Here is a 20,404-nt window from a genome sequence, read left to right as displayed (position 1 = left end):
TTAATACAGAAGTTAGTAAACTAAAAAGTTGTCATCAATGTAAGAAAAATACTGCTTATAGGCCAACCTGGTAAAAAATGTCTGTTTCTAAAATTCTACCGTTCTCCTTACAGCACAGGAAATAACACAGAATTAAGTACTGATACTTCTTATCACATACAGTAAACTGCATGATTCACTGTTCTTAGAGTAATTTTATATCATAGCTACTGTACTGATTAGGAAAAAGCTCACACATTTTTAGGTAGTACTTACGAAGTCCACAGTGATACCATACGTATTAATAAGTCTTGCTAATGACTTACATTGACTGCTCTCTACCGTATGGATTTTAAGGGGTCTCTATCCTGTTATAATAATGTTGAATCTAGCCCTGTGGCTTTTTATATCTAATGTTTCAACTGATTTCTCCTGCTGCTCTGCTTTTTTCACCTTCCTTTCTTACAAATTAAGTTATATATAAATCATAACCATGTCTACATAAAACTTTCTTCTAATACACAATAAAAATATGCGATTAGAGAATGAGACTATATAAATTCTCTTTAGAATAACATTTTTGTTTGCAAAATTTGACATACCTTCACTTTGGAGTTTTCTATCAAATGCTGAGCCATTGATTTTACCAGAACTTCAAAGAAAAACCATGAATACTGCAGAGAAAATAGAACATTTTGTAAAATTGCTACATGCAATCAATAACTATTTCAATACTACTAGTTCCTATTGTCCAGTTACGACCAGATAAGAACATATAGTAAAAAGTGTAGTTCAATATATACCTTCAGTAGCTTGTTGCTTGTAAGAAAGTCAGCAGATGGCTTTAAAATTGTTGTCATGGACTTTGTCAATTCTTCATGTACTGTCTTGTATTCAGAAGCAACATAAGGTTCAGCTTTATAAGCATACTTGGGGAGGAAAACCAGAATACAATATGAAACCATCACATAACATGAAACAACTGAAATTAAACAGATGCAACTGAATTTAAACACACTCTTTTTGGGGGAGGAAAAAAAAAAAAAAAAAAGGAAAACAAAAAAAAAAAGGAAAACTTTTACCTACCTTGACATAGGACCTCAGGTAGCTATCCAAGCCTTCTTCATGACACTGAGCAACAATATGGATAATAACCCTAAACAGAAGTTGGAAAACAAGTAAGTCTACAAAGAAAGCTACAACTGTAATAGCAAAAACCCTACTCAGTTACAGATTCATGTGATAACCCAGTCATCACTTAAACCCTATGAAGCACTCAAAATTCTTTACCTTGTCACATTGACTGCAACTTCCTCTTGATTTGCTCTCGTGAGAACTCTAAACAACTGGTTTAGAACAGTTGGCAGGAAAGCTATCATCACATGGCCTTCCATAGCATGAAGGCTCTAAAAGAAAGCAGTAATACTGTCACTCCCTTGAAACAACAGCATTTAAATCAAGTTCTGAAACTGTAAAATCTAATGCAAGTCTTTTTCAAAAAATACATGCTGCTTGCACTATTTGGTGTTGATTATCTGAAATATAACTGCACAAAAAGCAATTGAGAATAGTTTCCAACATAAATGATCGGCAAATATTTTCTATGTTAAGGTAAATTAAGGATAAAAATCGGGCTTTATTAAAAGGATTTTAGAAGTAGTTATTTGTACTTTCCTATTGAAATGCATACACCAGGTAATGTTTCAATGAAAAGATGACCTGTCTACACCACAGCAAGCTGACACTGACACTCTGGTATACTTAACTATTTCATCTAACAATGCAGACATTTAGCAAATGGAAGTTCTACAAAAATGTACAGATTGCTTACTTGCAATAAGTGCAATATTAGTTATACTAGTCACTGCAAAACAATAAACTAATATCTTAAAAAAATAAAATGAACTAAAATCTCTAACTACCTAATGCTGCCATTTTCTCTGGCACTTCAAGTAGCAGGAAGGCTACATCCCTTGAAAAAAATGATGAAAATGATACTGACAATCTTGAAGAGCTTCAATTAGCCACAGGGTCAGACTTTAAGACCTCTAATTCATGATGACAGATACTCAGAACATACCATCTTTATTATATGGACAGAGGGGAAAAAAAAAAAAGTTTAAGTCTAGCGATAAAGGTTCAGTGTCCCAATTGATCTCAAAATCACAGAAGACAAGAAGGCACAGCTCACCAATGAGAAAAATGCCTTTTATGACTGGGACTTCTAAAAACCTGGATGATTCCTTTGCTTGTATTTTGATAGAAGACAGGAGGAAATTGAATACCAATAGCTTTAAAACCCTTGCCAGAAAACTACAAACAGTAGCAAGTGAGAAGTAAAGAGGTCCCCTAAGGTGACTGAATTCTGGGCTTCATATTAAAAATCTGGCCTACTTGGTTAAGATAAAATTGCTGTGGAAACCATGCACTCTATTGATCTAATCCTGAAAGAGAGCTGTTGACATGACAACGATGACCTCCTAAGCAAAATTTTAGAAAATTAAGAGTCATCATTCCTTACCATTCCCATGTGCAGTTCAATTAGATTATGTCAACAAACTAAGTCATTAGTGTTTCAAAATTACCACTCATAAGGTTGACCAATGCTGTCTCATTATTTCCTCGTGGTTTCCTCTTATATTGCAATTGTAAATTCCTCTAGGGCAGGAAGTATCTCTTTCTTCCTTCTATACTGTATATTCCATTAATGAGACCTAGAAAATGTCTGAAGCTTCTAGGTTTTGCAAAAGTATAAATAATATAATCTGTTATTCATTGCCATTTTATACCTTAAGATATTTTACAAGATCAGTTCCTAGTGCACGAGCTCCAGACTCTGTTTTCTGACAGTACTGAAAAAAATTATGCAAATGCTGGTCCTATCAAAGACAAAAAGAACAACAAATTAAACAATATCTAACATTACTATCCATAATTCAAACCATTGAAAATATTTATATATAGAAATCCATATAAACGTTCATAGATTTAATTTTCAAAAATAACTGAAGTGCACTACTCCAAAGACTAATTTAGTTTATATGTAACATTGATTTCCAGTAATTTTTTAATATCAGTTATAAAAAATATTACCTATATTTGCTTCAAACCATCTGACATGCAGAAAATAGCATACTTAATGTTAGTTATCCCAACTGATCATAGTACGTGTTTATGAGCAGCTATAATAAGACTCATTGTTCTGTAAACGTGCCAGTAAATAGCTTTCAGACAACTATGACCTCTCATCTAACAGGAAAATTCAGATTGGAATGGATGGCAATGTTAGACAAAAGGCTCACATTTTTAAGAGTTTCAATTTAAGATCTGCTATTTTCACAGCTGATGTAAAGGAGAGGTATCATGCAGTGTCCAAGAGACAAAAAAAGTAAGAGATCAGCGCATTGCGTTTAAGAATCTTCCCAAATATTGCATATACATATAGTAAACATATTATTCCTTAAATTTTCTCTAATCTATTTTGTTTTATAACTTACCTGCGTATACACAGTTGACACCAGATGAGTGGATATTTTCAATAGTTGTTTGCCTCCATCTACCCATTTAATTTCAGGACCAGAATGCTGCACACACACATGCAGAGGAAAAGTAAAACGATGTAGAGGTATACTACAGTAAAACAAATTGTTTATAAACCACAAACAACTTTTTTTTTTTTCCAAAAAATAGGTTGAGGAAATGTGTGCAATGAATAAAGTCATAAAAAAGGAAAATTATGCAAGCAATATTACCACAAGCATTTATGAAGCTTAAAATGTTTTTTTTTTTTTTTTAAACTCCCACCATCGTTTCCTTACTAGCTAACAAAATTGCTCTTCTGTAAGTCACAGATTTCCTGTTTCCCCTACATCTCTGACTAGAGAGAAATATCTACTAGTTTTATGTGAAAAATAACACAAGAATTTCCACTGTCACAGTTTAAACCTTAACATAGGTCACCTGTAGGTAGCAGCCACTGCTTCCTTCCCATCCCATTTCCAAAGAACTGAGAATGGGAATGCTCAGCTGTCTACCCTGACAACCAGTTAGGGAGAGATTTTACCACTAAATCTGTAACCCATCATATTGGTCCTAACCTTCTACCCATAGGTATGAGCAGAGATGAACAGCAGAGGCATAAAGAATACACCTAAAATGTGAAAAGATGAAAGATGTGAAGGAGACAATGATTGGAAAGCTTACAGCACAGTTTAAAAAGTAAAAGTGGTAGAATAGGAGGAGAGCAACACCTCTTGCTGTTGATTTTAGGCCTCTTCCTCCAAAATGAGTCAATTTTGTCTCTGCATTTCATTCTCAGTCAAATCCTCTATCACATTTAACATTTTGTATCCTCCTCGGTATCATTTTTATTACTACAATTTTGCAAGCTTTCTGCTTTGAAAAATACAACCATAAATTTTACCAGTGAAGTATAAATATCACAAAAATCAAGACGTGAGAGTAAGACTTTTTCAGGAATAAAGGACTTACTGAAAGGAGACAGCATGAAATGCTAAAAAAAAATTTAGTAAAGGACTTCAGATTATTTGTATATCTTCATAAATTCAGAATAGTTTAATGTATTTTAAAATTACTGTAACTTCTAGTTAATTACTACTAGAAAAAAAAGAAATATAAACATTTCCTAAGTTCATCAGCTAAATAATACCAGAAATAAGTACTTAACAACTTAAACAAAACACTATATTAGGGTAGCTGATTCAAATTCTTGTAAAAGTCAGAATTTAGTTGTAAGGTTTGTCTCCCACTTCTGGTTAGGTTTGTTTGTTTCCTCTAAATCAGATGTCTAGTGTATCAGTGTAAAGCACTCCATTTCAACTATAAAAGAAAAAAATTCTACTAGAAAATGACTTAAATCTTAACAGACTGGGGAATTACAAACAAATCTTCTCTCTCTTTTTTTTTTTTTTTTTTTTTTTTTTAAAAAAGATTAGAGCAATGTTATACAACATACCTTTCCAACCCCCACTTCTTGATAACTTAGATAGCCTGATGGAAGATTCGCTGACACTGGGATGTGTTGCTCATTGGTCACCACTCTTCCATCTTTTATTAGAGGAAGCCAAGAATACCCAACTACAGAACATGAAAGGCAAGTAATTTTAAATATGTTATGAATCTTTACATAAACCCTTACAAAAGTCTTACTGTACACTTCTGATATGTAATTCATAAACCAGAAAATGTTACTGTAAGGGCCAAATGATTGTAACTGAAACGATTAGAAGTAATTAAGAAGGTAAAAAATTGTCACTGTGTTTGAAAAAAACATACCTTTTATAGATGTTCTAAAACAACATTTGAAACATTTAAATTAAAATAAATACTTAATTAAATCTTTCAGTCAGTACAATGTAATTAGAAAGCATTATATGGATCACAAAAATCACAGGTTACCAGATAAGCATACTTCATAAAATCTCCTCAGCAGTAACTGGAAGTAAAGCATTAGTGTACAAACCTTGTGTTTCAACAACATCTTTCTTCTTTGTACTCCCTTTGCCTGAATTATCACAGCTGACATGGTAGAAGGTGAACAACAAATGGTGCTTTTCATGTAACTGAGTGGGCAATTCTATTTTTATCTGAAAGGCAAAAAATCATAACCACTGTAGAAGTCTTCAGCTAGATCAGTGACATACCTCACTAATCGCACACTTGAAGAGCAATTCCAGGCTATATGTTATTCGAAGCAAGATCAAGAATCACACACACACAAAAAAAGAGGGTCTGATTTAACTGCAATCATTATCAAGAACTTTGCAATCCTCAAATCTTTTATTGTATTTTTGAAACTTACATAATACCTAAACCAGCAAAAGTTACCTCAGAAAGGTACCATACCTCGTCATAAAACTCTGGATTTTGGTGGTGATGCAGAACAGCAGCAAATGCACTTCTAGTAAACACTGGTCCACCTGGCCTACCATAGATACACTAATAATAGGAAAAAAGGAAAAAAAGATCAAAAAACAAACCGTGTGATCCTTTTTCACTCTCAGCTTAGAACCTGTTTCAACCAGAATCTGAAATACCTTAAATTGTGTTTAACTTGGTACTTTTGCACAGACAAGGAATTACATGATCTGTCGTCTGCCTGCTGTGCAGTAGAGATGACACTGTGATTTCACCTCGGGATTCCTAGACATCTTTCTACTTCTTTTCTTCCAGGCACCTCTTATATACTGTGGTAGCTCAAAAACAAACACAGAGCTTGACTCTGCAGTTGTTCTAGAGCTTTACTGTTTTAACTTACAGAATTCCTCCTGTGGAGTAGAAGGCATAAGCCACCCTTGTTTGCAATAAGTTTATTCTTGGCGTTTTTGTAGATACAAAGAAATTAAGTGCTCTGAGAGTTCTTCAGTAATCTTTTATATTCAAAACAAGCAAGTCATCTACAAGTTACTCATGCCAAATGCAGATGGACAGAAAACCCACTGCAAACTAGACAAATTAATCCAGTATTACTGTGTTACCTAGCTAACTGTTCGCTATTTTATCAGTTGAAAAAAAATCAAAAGACTCACCTTTAAAGGCAAAGAATCCTCTTCATCAGAGTCTTTGAACTCAATGCATACTGCAATATTTCTAGCCTAAAGTAGTATTTAAAAACAAAACCCCACTTAAACATAAGGATCATCACAGAAATGTAATATGTAAACAATTTAAACCAAACCTGAGAAAGAAGAATGTTTTCCTGTACTCACCTTTGCAAAAGACTTTTGACTGTCATATTTCAAGTGCTTTGGATAAACATAAAGATGATTGTTGTAGATGGTGAAAGGCTGAGTGTGTTTCGGTATACAGGGAACAAATTCCTCTATTTCAAATGTTATTAGTGTCTTGGTACTGTTTTCAAACGGTTTCATGGGAATGTATGATGAGTTAACATAATCTGAAAATACATAAAAAAATAATAAAAACCTGAAGAGAAAAAGTCTGACTGTCCATTTAACAGTGTTTATTAATACTTACTTGGAAAATCTGGTGACACATTATCAATTGTAACATCCAGATTTCCTAAAATAACAGGAAGTTTGGCCGCCTTTTCAGGTCTATAGGAAGGAAAAAAACCTCAGAGTCAGGCTAAATGCAAAACTATCAGATGCCAGAGAAAAGAGATAATAGGAAACAGAGGCAAAAGTAATATCCTGAAATAGGAGTATGAGAGGAAAGGTGGTTTGGGAGTGGATGACTGATCTGATCTTGCTTTTTGCCTAGATTCACAGTTTTCTTCTCCTTTAAATTCTCAAAAAAAAAAAAAGCTTTATTCACAAGTGTGGAAAAGGTTAAGAAAAAGCATGACATTTTTCTTTCTTTAAATCCAAATGAAAAACTTTGTTAAAGATAGGTTTTGTTTTCCATGTAATAACTCACTATCATTTGCAGCAAAGAGGCTATCTATAAGTAAGCTTTTAAAATCTCAATGGCCAGTGATAAGCGTTTATGGTCATTGGGCAAACCTGGGGGAAGACCAAAGGGTGAGAGAAATCATAAGTTAACAAAATCCATCTTCTACTCAGTATTTTTTTCCCTACCTCCTCCTTTTTCTAGAGTAATAACTCATCCTGCAAAATATTTACTATTAACTAGCCTACTATGAAATTTCTTCGATGCCTGCACTGAGGCAGCCAGCTCCTGAGGGACTGCACCTCATGGAAAAACGACCCGCGCTGGAGCAGTTCACAAAGGACTATAGCAGGGGAAGAACGTGAAGAGTTCTTCCCAGAAAGCAACATGTGATGAACAGACCACAACCCCTATTTCCCCCTGTGCCACTCAGGGAAGAAGGTAGAGACAACTGAAAACTAGGGAAGCGGGAGGGGTAGGGGGAAGTTGTTTTTGTTCTCTTCCTCATTATCCTGCTTTGGTTTTAACAATACATAAATAGTTTTCCCCAAGTTGAGCCTGTTTTGCCCGTAATGGTAACTTTAAGGATTTCTCCTTGTCCTTACCTCAAACCTTGAGCCTTTTTTAATATATTACCTCTCCCTACTTCCTCAGAGGGTGAGGGGATTGAGCCAGAGACTGCATAGCTTGGTCCCAAGCAGGGCTAAACTACGATGCTGTACCATCTTGTCCACTGGTGGACAAGAAGCTCAACATGAGCCAGCAATGTGCCCTTGCAGCTCAGGTGGCCAACCACATCCTTGGCTGCATCAACAGGAGCATGGCTAGCAGGTCAAGGGAAGTGATTCTGCCCCTCTACTCCACTCTGGTGAGACCTCATCTGGAGTAATGCGTCCCAGTTCTGGAGCCCCCATAGGAAGAGCATGGACCAGCTGGAGAGGGTCCAGAGGAGGGTCACAAAGATGATTAGAGGGAAACATTCAAGGCCAGGTTGGACAGGGCTCTGAGCAACCTGATCTAGTTGGGAATGTCCCTGCTCCTTGCAGGGCAGCTGGACTAGATGATGTTTAAAGGTCCCTTCCAACCCTAACGATTCTATAATTCTATTCTATGATTCTATTCTATGACAGAAGTGAAAATGCTTTTGCAAATGAGCAAAGATTGTTCTATTAATTTACATCCTATTTAATAAGAAAGGGGACTAAAACCAGTTTATTAATAGTGTCACCTGTCAGTAGGAGATTCTTAAGCCTTGCACACAACCTGATGCAGTCTTTAGGAATACTTTGTAAAAAAGTATGACCAACATTCTGTTATTTAGGCATCCTGAGCCACATGCACTCCCAAGGAAGGTGGACTGGTTTTAATCCCTTTCCCCGAGAGCTAGCACTCTCTGTTCAAGATCAGTGAATGTATGATTTATCCTCATACCTGTCTTCCTTTGAGAACCAGAAGAGTGTATTGTGCAAACATAATTCCTAACACAGAGCTACCTCAGGATATGATGCTTACTGTATGCTAGACACAGCATAATACTTCAGTCCTGCTTGTAGCCCCCAAACACTGCAAAGGAAAGATCTGTAGCTTGTATGAAAGCCTTGATTATATTTATATAACTTCCATATTTGAAGTAAAAACCACATAAATACATACATCAAAAGATTAGATGCTCCAGTTCAAGACCATAACAAAAAATGCTGGGGGTTGAGGTGTAGGGAGGTGTTAGGTTGTGGTTGGTTTGTTTGTTTTCCTTTTTTAAAGTGGGAAAATTAGACTTACTTCCTGAAATCTGCTAACAATTTCAGCATGTCTTCATTTGAAAGTTTATTACTGTCTTGTCTGAAGAGAGAAGAAAATCTTGCATTTTTGTCCAAGGTTCCCGAAGCATCTTTAAACAGTGTCCTGAAAGTCAAAATCTTGCTTTCAGCTGAGTTTATGAAAGTGTTAAAAATCACTTCAGGAAATTTCTTTACTACAAATTAGAACATACTGCACCATCCTTCATATTAAGTATTTAATACTATTGTCATTGTAGGTGAGTTTTAACAGAGAAATAGCTCAGTCTAACAAATCAAGTGTGAACCATTTATTTCTTAGTAAAATAAAAAATATCGACAATAGAAAACAGCTGGCAATTTTCAATGGCTTGAATAATAATATAACGAATGTTTATAACTTTTTTTCCTACTATAGAGCTGAAGTGTAAGTTTGTTTGTCAGAAACCTTTGGTTAATTGAAAGTAAAACAAGAAATAACTTTAATAGCACATTAAGTTTTACAAGAAGTGAGATGTAGAAAATAATATTAAAGAAAAGTTAGGAAAAGATACAGATTGACAAGATCTGTCCTTACCTAGCTGCCCAGGCAAAAGGCATTCTATATTGCCCTAATCTCTGGCATGCCTGTTTAGCGTTCTTCAAAACTTTCTGTGCAACCTGCAAGTTATATAAGAAATATTTTTAAAAGCTACATTTTTTGCACCATTAGTACACACATCCCCCCATCCCCCCCACATATTGACACTTATATGTATTGGAAAATATTCTTTAGAAGATTAATCCTAAATATGTCAATGAAAGACAAATGAAGACATCTTTTAACAATTCATTTCAGGTTAAGTCAGGCCTGCTGATTTCACAGCATTTCATGGGGGAAAACACAGATCCATCTACGCTCCCGATAACACATTTAATTAAGCAAGAAATAATTACTATATACAAAACTCATATGAAAGCTAGAGCAAAATTTAACTGGTTCTTAAGACAAAATTGTGACTCCGGATAAAATCATTTCCCCCTCAACTTGCTTCCCTGTTCACTCCCTACTCTATGTACCAGAACACAATCCTGCAGAGTAAATAGAAAAACACTCTGCAATACCTGTATTACAAGTACACACAGAATACGCGGAAGAGTTGTATGAAGATCACATGGACAATCCTATGTACGGACACTGCAACATTATTTTCATTAGAACTTTACATTTTTTTGTTTTGTTAACTCTTAACGGAACAAATAATTCCATTATATAGAACTAACATGTATAACAATCAGAGCTAGAAACCCACTAGTTTGAGATGTTCAACACCAAGCCTGACCACTTGAGCTAAAGCAGAAGCTCCTGACAGAGCAGTGGGCTTCTCTTCCAGAAAACAGCTTCTCCTATGCATCTACACAGAGCAAAATTACTTGCCATAAGCAAAAAAAAAACCACAGAGTAAACCTGCCTGAATATTATCCCTGATCTATACTGTTGACATTATGAAGAGCTGTTTCTATTTGTATGTTCTTTGAGCCAACTCTCTATTATCCTTTCCTGTAAAAAGCGGAAAATTGTACTCAGAGGCACAGAATCTTGATAAGTAATCATCATTAATTTACTGTATTCAGTGCCTAACGGGAGAACAAGTGATCCCTTGGTTACAGAATTTGCTGCTTCTATTTTCCGTTTTTCTTGTCCAGAGTAATAATTCTGCAGGGAACTGGAACCTGCATATTGCACTGACACACATGGAGGCCTACATAGCTGGATCCGTTCTGTTTTGTTTCATATTAATATGACATAAGTCCAGAGAACAAGAGCAGAAAAAATTTCCACGTGTTCAACTGTATAAAATTCTAAGCAAATGAATACCAGAAATGCACAGCATAAATTAATATAACCATGAATGTTCCTATTGGCTAATCTTGCAGTACAGGGCAAGACAAGTCTAGCATTCAGCATCAACTTTGAGAAAACTTGGGCTTACTTAACCTTCCCATGTGGCTCAGGCCCAAGACCAACAAAATCAGTTACTCAGTTCAGGTTTGTTTTAACTCAGTAAGAGTCAGCATACACTTCAAAACCAGACTCCTAAAATACAAAGCTGCTGTTTTCCAATGATAGCTGAAAAAAAATTCTCAAGTATTCCTGGAAAAGCAAATCCGTACTCTGATCTATATTAAGACCAAGTGAAAAATATTTTTTTTTAACATGCAGCTTAGCCAGCATTAAATCAGTAGGAGAGAACACTGTTTCTCTGCAGAGACTGAAAGTTAACTCTTCCTTCTTCCCTTTCAATAGCTGAAAACAGGAAGAATGTCAACAGTAGCTGACATTGCTTACAAAAAAAGAAAAAAAAACCAAAACTTTTCTCCTAGTATCCTGGTCCAAATATTTAAGCACAACTGTAAATCAACAAAATTAAAACTCTGTTTCTTGAGGAACAAACAAGAAGCAGCAACTGACAAAGCTCCTTGTAGATATGTTACATCATCCTAGACTCCTGCAAACATAAGATGTTTCAGTGGTTTATTTCCAAAAGTGATTTGGAGTTCTGTCTGAAAAGCACTGTATACATAAAAACAGAGACTTAATGATCTCAATGGTTCTGAAGGAAAAACCAGCAAGAGTGCAGATTAAGTAACAGTAAACTATGGTCACCAAAAAGTGAGAGAAAGGAAAAGTTAACAACAATGATACAGCACTTAAGATGCATTAACTAAGAGAGACATACAGTTAATTTGATCTATATTTAATATTTCATTGTTGTGCTGGTTTTGTGTAGCAGGGAATGGGGAAGGGCTACAGTGGCAGCTTCTGTAAGAAGCTGCTAGAAGTTGTTTCCCCTTGGCCGGACCTAGGGCAGACCCACTGCCAGCCAGGGCCAAGTCAACTAGTGACAGTGATAACACCTCTGTGATAATGTATTTAAGAAGGGGAAAATTAAAAACAACAACAACGAAAAAAAAGAAGTGAAGAAGCAGAGGCAGGGGCAGAGAGGGGGAGGCGTGAGCCTTGTGGGCCTTGCAGCCTTCACCCTCTGGCCTCTCGCCAGGTGGCTGTCTGGGCCCAACTCAGCCTGGCCTGGCTGCAAGAAGAGGAGACGTGAAGAGAACCTGAGAGGTGTCTTCCTGAGCCAGTGATGAAGAATTTATTGTGAGAGGAATGGCTGCAGACGCCAAGGTCAGTGAAGGAGGAGGAGGAGGAGTGAAGTTGCTCCTGGCCGAGATTCCTCTGCAGCCCATGGTGCAAGCCCACGGTGGAGCAGGTTGTCCCCCTGCAGCCCTTGGAGGCCCACGGAGGAGCAGAGATCCACCTGCAGCCCATGGAGGACCCCACGCTGGGGCAGGTGGATGCCTGAAGGAGGCTGTGACCTGTGGAGGGCCCGTGCTGGGGCAGTCGGTTCCCAAGGGACTGCACCCCATGGAAAAGGGCCCCACATTGGAGCAGGGGAGAAATGTTAGGAGTTTTTCCTCTGAGGAGGAAGGAGCAATGGAAAACGACAAGTGATAAACTGACCATAACCCCCATTCCCTGTTCCCCTCTACGTGCTGTTTAGAGGTGAGGAAGGAGGTGGAGATGATTCAAAATGAAGTTAAGCCTGGGAAGAAGGGAGGGGTGGGGGTAAGATTTTGCTTTTTCTCTGTCATTATCTTGCTTTGGTTTTATTATTAATAAATTGAAATAGTCTCCCCCAAGTCAAGTCTGTTTTGCCCATAACTGTAACTTCAATGATCTCTCCCTGTCCTTATCTCAAACCTCAAGCTCTTCTGTTATATTTTTTCTCCCCCATTCCTTTGGAGGATGGAGAGACTGAGCGAAAAACTGCATAGCTTGGTCCCAAGCGGGGCTAAACTACAACAGTTATTTTTCAACTCAACTTTCACATTGAAGCCTAATACTCTTTTCTCAAATCAGTTTATTTAAAGACATTATAAAAATTATACATTATGTCATGATATATTACAAAAAGCTAAATATTTCCCAATAATATTTTAGACTTTATCTATAACATTTCAATCAATAATTATTAGTAGTAACAACTACAACTTACTATATACATTATCCTGTTATCTGAATTTCCTAAAAAAGAATTACGTTTTTGATTGATATTTATTAATTTGAAATCAACCTGCCTTGCCTAAGTATTTTTTCCATGCCACAGAAGAAGATAACATACCTTTGAAGAATCTGAACTTTTCATATATGGTTCAGCACAATGTGTAATACTTCCCTGCAATACTTTTTCTATTCGAGCCACAAGGAAAATGTCAGTATGAGGACATGTCACTGAGAATATTCCCTAGAAATAAAACAAGAGATAAATATAAAAGGAAATTGCACACATATTTGACATCACATAATAGAAAGCCATCCAAGAAAACTCTTAACCTAAAAAATTAGCAGGATTTTGCATACTAATTCCTACCTGCTTTGGATATTGTAACACAGTTTCATTAGTGTCTTGAATTCGGTGTAAGCTATCACCACTGCCATTCATCATTTGTTGAGAGGCACTTGGTATCATGTGCCTTACTGAGGCATGGTTCAAATCAACATGGAAATCTGCTGAAATCTTCCGGTTGTTTTTAATGTCAAATAGTGATAATGTGACAAAGAAAGGTTCTACCTAGATATTTAAAAAAAAAAGAATCAAGTGTCATTGCTGGCATCTGTATTACTGTAAAAATGTGTACGAAAGGTAACATTTTTATAAACACTTGCATATGGCCATCAATGTAGATATTACTGACAAGATGTAAAAGACAGTAAAAGAAAAATTCCACTTTCTACAACACAGCAAAAAGATTAGTAGCAAAGCTACTTTTCTCAGGATTTAGGTTCTCATTTTGATTTAAAGGAGTAGAAAAACCCCCACAATATAAGTTTCTCAACCACAGCAATGAATTCCTACTATTAAGTATAGTGCAAACAAAATATTAAGACATTCATTACCATATTAACAAAAAATAAGTAGATTATTTACATTTGTTGTTGGTCCTTCTTCATTTTCTGCAACACAGCTTTGCAAATTAAAAGATAAATCATTACACTTCACAAGAATTTTTTTTCCAAATTTCTCTTCAAATGGCTTCACTTCTGGTTCAATACCAGAAAAGTCAAGTTTCTTTAAAAAGAGAAAAAGAAAAGTTAAGGTAAGTTCCTTTTCATCCCAAAAGGATCAACATAAAAGAAAATAAGATGCTTCTTTGTAAAAAGTCTAACCTGTGCATCTGGATCCAAGGCAAAAAGTTTAACTCTGCTTTCACTTTTCAACTTTATTTCTGCTTCTCTGGTACTCTGTTCAAATGAAGAAAAAAAGTCTTAGTATCACACTATTAAAGTGGTTTTCGACTTCAATCCTTTTTTAAATGTTCAAAGCTTTACATGTTTTTAATTCATGCACTCTTCCCTCCCTATCTGAGCTGTGCAACTCCTTAGTTTAATTTGCTCCATCATGTCTAGGAAAAAGTGGCAGAAGACTCTTATCCTTTAAAGGCTTTTCCAGGCCTAGAAACACAAAAACTTACATCAGTAACATGTAATCTAAGTTCATGGGAAGTATACTCTAGTGTACCTCATATAGCACTTTGCCTCCTTTAACAGCAACTTTCATGACACTTCTTTTTTTTTTTTTAAAGTATGAATGTCGGTTAAAGCTCAGAGCTATCCTGAGACCATAAGATTGCTCAGGAAACAACAGGTTACCTAAATTAAGAAATACCATCATAGCTCCCTCTCTTTTTTCTTTTTCTTGGTTTTTCTTTTTTTCCTTTTCTTGAGCTCTACTGCCAAAAAAGTGGTTTTCCTGTGGGTAGAAGAAGAACTCCCCAAACTTCCAAAAGAAAAACAGTTCACACTTGAAAGTTACTTTGCAGAGTACACTGTACACTGATCCTGCCTGGGATTTGTGGATACCTACCAATTAACAGTACAACAAAAGTAAAGTGGAACAAAATAGAATGTGAAAACTGATGGTATATATGAGTTACTTTCTCAAAAAAAAAATTTAAACAGTATTCTATGATTTTTAAAGCCACAGAACATGACAAATGGACACATGCATGGGCCAAAATTACATGAGAGTTGCCATTCCCAAATTAGTACCTGGCTAAACAGGGATACAAAGTATTACATTACAGACAGGTGTCTATTTTTGGATCAGTCTGTATGGGCTAAAAGACCAACCCAAAATGCTCATCACTGGCCATTAGCCAGAAGTGATCTACTGTCTACATCTGCTTTGCTGGAGGTTGAAGAAACTCCTACTAGGTCTCAAGAAAAATGAACAAACAAAAAAAAACCCCCAAAAACAACAACAACAAAAACACGCAATCCAAAATCATCAGCTCTAAGAGCTCAAAATCCTTTTTTAGGTTAATAATAAAAAAAAGAATTTGACTTAAAGGATGCATTACAGAAGAGGAACCTTCGAGGTGCAATTTTGAGTATAGATGCTCTAATGGATTTCCTTCACTTCACCTTGTTATCTTTAACACACATAGGAGAAAAGACAAGAGTTGCTGTGAAAGACACGACCCTGACACTTGATACCAGCAGAGTATTGGCAGACTTGGTTCAACAGCTGGTATGACTACGAAATACAGGACTAAACTGTGAAGAAGTTTAAAGATGGCAAGAAGGTCGCATGTATGTTTTGGAAAGGGAATAGTCAGTGGCAAGAACTGAAGAGGAAGATATCTAGTCATAGGAGCATGACAGAAGCTGTTTCAGCTAAAGCATCTTGAATAGTTCTAGATTCTTTGTTCTTTTGTGCACTAAAGACAAGACAAAAATTGCATTTTTGACTGACAGATCAGGGGCAGTTGCTCAGAAGTCAAGAACTGAAAATGTATGTAGTCATAGCACAGAAGTGACTTCCATTTCCTCACCTGTAAAACAGGGACAATGTTTTCCTACCTCAAGGAACACTGGGACTGGTAATCGTTAAGCAAGTACTTGGGCACACCAATCATGACAGTCACTTTTAAGACAGAAGTCTAATTTGTTTTCTCTGAAGATTAAAAAACAAAACCCAAACAAAACAAAACCAACAAAAAAGCCTACATTCACGCTTGGTACTTAAGTTACAGATAAAAGGAACACGAAGGACAGACAAATTGAAATACATACGTGCACATCTGTGCACTGAAGCATACAATATCATCTTAGTTTATGGTACAAACTAACAGCTGTTGATAGAAAAATGAAGGCTTGGAGATGTACTCACAAAGGTTAAACCTTTCCTAGGAAGACTGTTTTTTCCCCTATTGTCAGGTGCTCTACAATCACCCCTGAAGGAATTTCTCTTTCCTCATAAGGATATGAGGTCAGCTATTGTGAAATACTCCTCCTAGAACCAACAAAAATAATAGAGCAGCTATAAACTCTTCTAAAAGAAGGCTCACTGTCTTGTAAGTGTTCCACTGGGGAAAAAAGAACCAAACCCAAACAACAGCTGAATAGACAATGCAAGAGAGAATAGAGGACAAAAAAAAAAAATCCTCAAAACCCACAACATTTATACATAACATAATCAAGTTAAGGCAGTGTGTACGAATGCAAACATGCAGATTTTTTCCTGTACTTCTCCTCAGAGAAAAAAAGGCTAGAAAAATACACTAAAGCACATTATTTTTAAAGGTATTGTTTAGTAAAGATGAGCTAGAACGGGAGAACCAAAAAAGTTATTTTGAAAGAAAACAGAAATTTAAATAGGTTATAACCATGGTACAAAAAAAAAAAAAAGCCAGTGCTTAAAGAGCTGAGAAAAATAACATGCTAGCAAAATACCTAGCTTGAAGAGCTGCGTGCTTCCGATCTGAAGGTTAAGGAAACAGGAAGCAGCATTTCTGGTACTGAAACTATACGTAGGTGCTGCAGCCCTGAATAAAAGTCCCCTCTGGAAGTCTTATGGAACCTAAGCATTCCAATATCTCTGATTATAAAGAAAGAAAAATCTTCCATACAATAACAGCATCTAATTTCATATTTGTTTCTGAAATAAATTTTCATACTCTCATGTAAGTATGCTGTTTGATGTTTACAATTCTTCCAAGGAAAACTTGATTGTATGCACCACAATCCCAATTAATCTCCAAATACAGCCACAGGAAGAATTAGATTATCACATAACAGCTTTTTGTGTACATGTGCTAAGTTGATTACAAAGCAGTAACAGAAAGAATTAAGTCAGGCAACCAGTTTGGATGCTAAAAGCCTATTAATATATTCAGACTGGATCTTTAGCTATCATAACAGACAGAATTTGTTTTACTGCTTATTCTCAGTTTATAAACTGCACTCCCTTCAGGAGCAGTTACTAGGTCAGATCGATCCTCAGAAAAGAAGGGGAGAGCACTCCAGAACATGGTCAAGCAGAAAAGTTTCAAGACTGCAGGTTGTGCCACATAGAAGAAAGAGTAAGGCAGTCAGAGGAAAGAGTCCAGATTCTGCAACGTCAATAGAAAAAGGTCACCAGCTCCAGTCCTTGGGTGATTTAACAAAAATTTCTCCCTTAGAGAAGTCACAAAACATATTGCAACACACAAGTCACTGATTTAACTGAAAAAAAAAGCCTGCACACAGGCTGAGGAAGAGTTACTGTTATTTTCTATTTATTTCTATTTTACTTTATTCTTATTTCTATTTCTACAACATCTTTAAGAACAAAATTGAAAAGCAAGAACTACGGCAATACAGTAAGTATCCATGAACTTGCCAGCTCGTTACAAACACAAGCATCTTAAAATACATTCACATCACCACTGCTATTAAGCTCCTCTGAACTTCTAACTATGATAGAAGTAGATTTCTGTAGAAATACTTCAGCACTGGCCTGCATGCAATAAAACAATACAAAATATGCAAAATACAATAAACTAATCAAGTAATAAAAAGTGCTGCATTTAAACAGATGTTAAGATTTATATAGGCAACTTTAAGACAGTAGCTCATTTGCTTCCAAAAGCAGAAAATGAAGGAGCTCAATAACCACATCTAGTCATAAAAAAGCTTCTAAGGTTTCGAAGTACCACAAACTGACCGGAAGCTAGAAGCCAATACCTCACCTTTACTGAAAATTCATGTAACTAACTTATATTTAGTACTTTATATCCTGAGTTGGCACTTATAATATATATTACCTTGGCAATTTCAGGATAGTAGTTATCAAAACTACTTGATGAGCTTTCCATTTTGCTTTGTTCATCGTCTGAAATCATAAAATCACATTAAAAAAATATATTTTAAAGCCCAAACCCCCACACCAAACTACTCACGAAACTCCATACCAAAAGTATTTCTGTTGGGTTTTTTTTTAACTCCTATCCTCTCAAAAATGACAACTGTTAACATAAACAGGTTCTGGATGACTCCATCATTTCATTTTGATGCAATGACTTCTTGGAGAATGTAACCAGTTACATAAATTGGTAAAGTAGGAGTTATTTCTAATCTTAACTAGAAAATAGCTATAATATTAATTTTAATATCTGCATGGGGAAAGGGGACATCAATGCACAAACTTTCATTACTTTTTCCACTATGCATTGTAACTTGATTTCAAAACAAATTCCCTCTGTTCATTAGGTTCCTAGCTCTACTCTCCAATGGTTACTGGATTTACAAAGCAACCATTCAGTTAGCTATAAGCATCTTACAGTTCTAAGGTCAATTGGGGACCACTGACTAAAACATCTTTCATACAGATACAGGCTTCTCTTTTTCCAATTTGCTTTTGTGTTGCAAACATCATATTAAATTACGGCAATCTTCACCAAAGACTGTGATACCTCATTTTAAACTCTAACGATCCCTTTTGGTATATCTTGCTATTTATAAGCAGAATAACCTTCTATAACCTCTTCCAGGTTCTTCTGGACATGCATACACTTGATTTCATACTAGTTGCCCTCCCCATCCACTCTCAAGAGGAAAAATGCACAAGAGGACATCTAGACTATCCTTTTGTCACCAATCTATCAGCTACACCTACACCACATTCCTTTCAGATATCTGCCTTACCTATTCTTAAAGGGCTCCAACAGAAGATTCTACACCCAAGCAATCTATTTCAGTAATTCAGAGAAACATTTGTGGTGAAGGGAGTTACATCTAAATTTAAGTCCCTCACTGCAACCACAATTTCTTTATTCTTCTACCTACAGTCACCACAAAACAGATTATTCCATTTTTCAGCAGCAGCATTTTACACATTTCAAAACAAGTCCCTCCTACATTTTCTCTTTTCCTTAAACTGCCTCAGTCCTGATTTTTCATTGTGGGTTCTATTTTTCTAGACTTCTGATCAGTCTCATTATTCTTTTCTGTACTTAATTGAATTGGAATCAATACAGAGCAGTGCTATTTTAATGCCAAAGGTCAAAACTCTCATCAGTTCAAACAGATGCTGAAAAGGCCTATAATTCTTATGACCAAAGAAAACAAAACAATTTAGCCACAATAAAGCTTTTCTTTCCAAATGCATGTACGTAGATGCTGTCACATAACTGTATTAGCATGGCTAGAAACCCTCCTTACCTTCGTGAGACTCTCCATTTCTTTTTTCTTGCATTGCAGCCTCAAAGTTAAGCTGAAGGATTTTGTTCAGAGTGTTTATCCATTCTTCCATTTCAAGTTCACTATCTGCAGCTAAAAGGTAACTACTCTTGTCTTGCATCTTGAGCTCAAATGCAAAACGTCTGACTTTATTGTTCTGTAAGAAAATAAAAGATCTTTAATATCTTTACATACTGTCTACTAACAATCAAAGGAACTTTTATCTATTTCAGATCTCTTAGGAAAAATACATAGTTTGATAATTTGAAAAAGTGTATTATAATGACACTTTTTTCTTCTCTGACATTTGATCTGTTGAAGTCACTTGTACCAGTGCAAGAAGTGGAACTACGAAAGATAACAGCCCATTTTTCAGTTTCCTCTCATAATTCTACTTGTAACGGTTCTTAAAAAGCAAAAAATCCAATTTCCCAATTATTGCATCTTCATGTACTCAGATCACCTAGAAGTGAAGCTAAGATCTACTGATAAAAAAAAAGCATGAAACTATTAATATTTGAGTGAGAATCATTTGCACAATGGTATTTTATGCAGGTTAAATCATAACCAACTTCAACTCTGAATGCCCTGATATTTCTAGTTGTTTAAATACATGAAGTTGGGAATCAACCCCTTTGTTCCTCAACCACTGCTGTCATCCTTTTTGAACAATTTAAATCAAGGTTTCAAATGCTACCTAGCTTGACTCATGTTCCTGGGAAGGAAGTCCAAG

The 20,404-nt window shown here is 35.9% G+C and overlaps 1 protein-coding gene across 14 annotated transcripts in view; it reads right to left on the bottom strand.

Annotated features, from left to right (window-relative positions):
* Positions 1 to 20,404, bottom strand: part of DOCK9 (dedicator of cytokinesis 9) — a 135,871-nt gene that overhangs the window by 54,272 nt on the left and 61,195 nt on the right. For all 14 annotated transcript variants that reach the window (XM_086771115.1, XM_086771193.1, XM_086771170.1 and 11 more), the window contains exons 8-27: positions 19,654 to 19,828; positions 18,258 to 18,325; positions 14,338 to 14,412; positions 14,099 to 14,239; positions 13,541 to 13,741; positions 13,292 to 13,414; positions 9,703 to 9,785; positions 9,130 to 9,252; positions 6,976 to 7,055; positions 6,708 to 6,895; positions 6,528 to 6,593; positions 5,845 to 5,937; positions 5,462 to 5,585; positions 4,955 to 5,076; positions 3,477 to 3,563; positions 2,769 to 2,858; positions 1,270 to 1,385; positions 1,066 to 1,135; positions 783 to 908; positions 582 to 653 (exon numbers count right to left, since the gene is read on the bottom strand). In XM_086771115.1, the coding sequence (XP_086627241.1) occupies positions 582 to 653; positions 783 to 908; positions 1,066 to 1,135; positions 1,270 to 1,385; positions 2,769 to 2,858; positions 3,477 to 3,563; positions 4,955 to 5,076; positions 5,462 to 5,585; positions 5,845 to 5,937; positions 6,528 to 6,593; positions 6,708 to 6,895; positions 6,976 to 7,055; positions 9,130 to 9,252; positions 9,703 to 9,785; positions 13,292 to 13,414; positions 13,541 to 13,741; positions 14,099 to 14,239; positions 14,338 to 14,412; positions 18,258 to 18,325; positions 19,654 to 19,828 (2,223 nt within the window). The remainder of the gene's footprint in view (positions 1 to 581; positions 654 to 782; positions 909 to 1,065; positions 1,136 to 1,269; positions 1,386 to 2,768; positions 2,859 to 3,476; positions 3,564 to 4,954; positions 5,077 to 5,461; positions 5,586 to 5,844; positions 5,938 to 6,527; positions 6,594 to 6,707; positions 6,896 to 6,975; positions 7,056 to 9,129; positions 9,253 to 9,702; positions 9,786 to 13,291; positions 13,415 to 13,540; positions 13,742 to 14,098; positions 14,240 to 14,337; positions 14,413 to 18,257; positions 18,326 to 19,653; positions 19,829 to 20,404) is intronic.

The sequence above is a fragment of the Chlamydotis macqueenii genome, chromosome 1 (assembly GCF_036417535.1).
Source record: "Chlamydotis macqueenii isolate bChlMac1 chromosome 1, bChlMac1.mat, whole genome shotgun sequence".
Classification (NCBI taxonomy): Eukaryota; Metazoa; Chordata; class Aves; order Otidiformes; family Otididae; genus Chlamydotis; species Chlamydotis macqueenii.
Note: the sequence above shows the minus strand (reverse complement) of the source record. Positions and strands in the feature narration are given on the sequence as shown.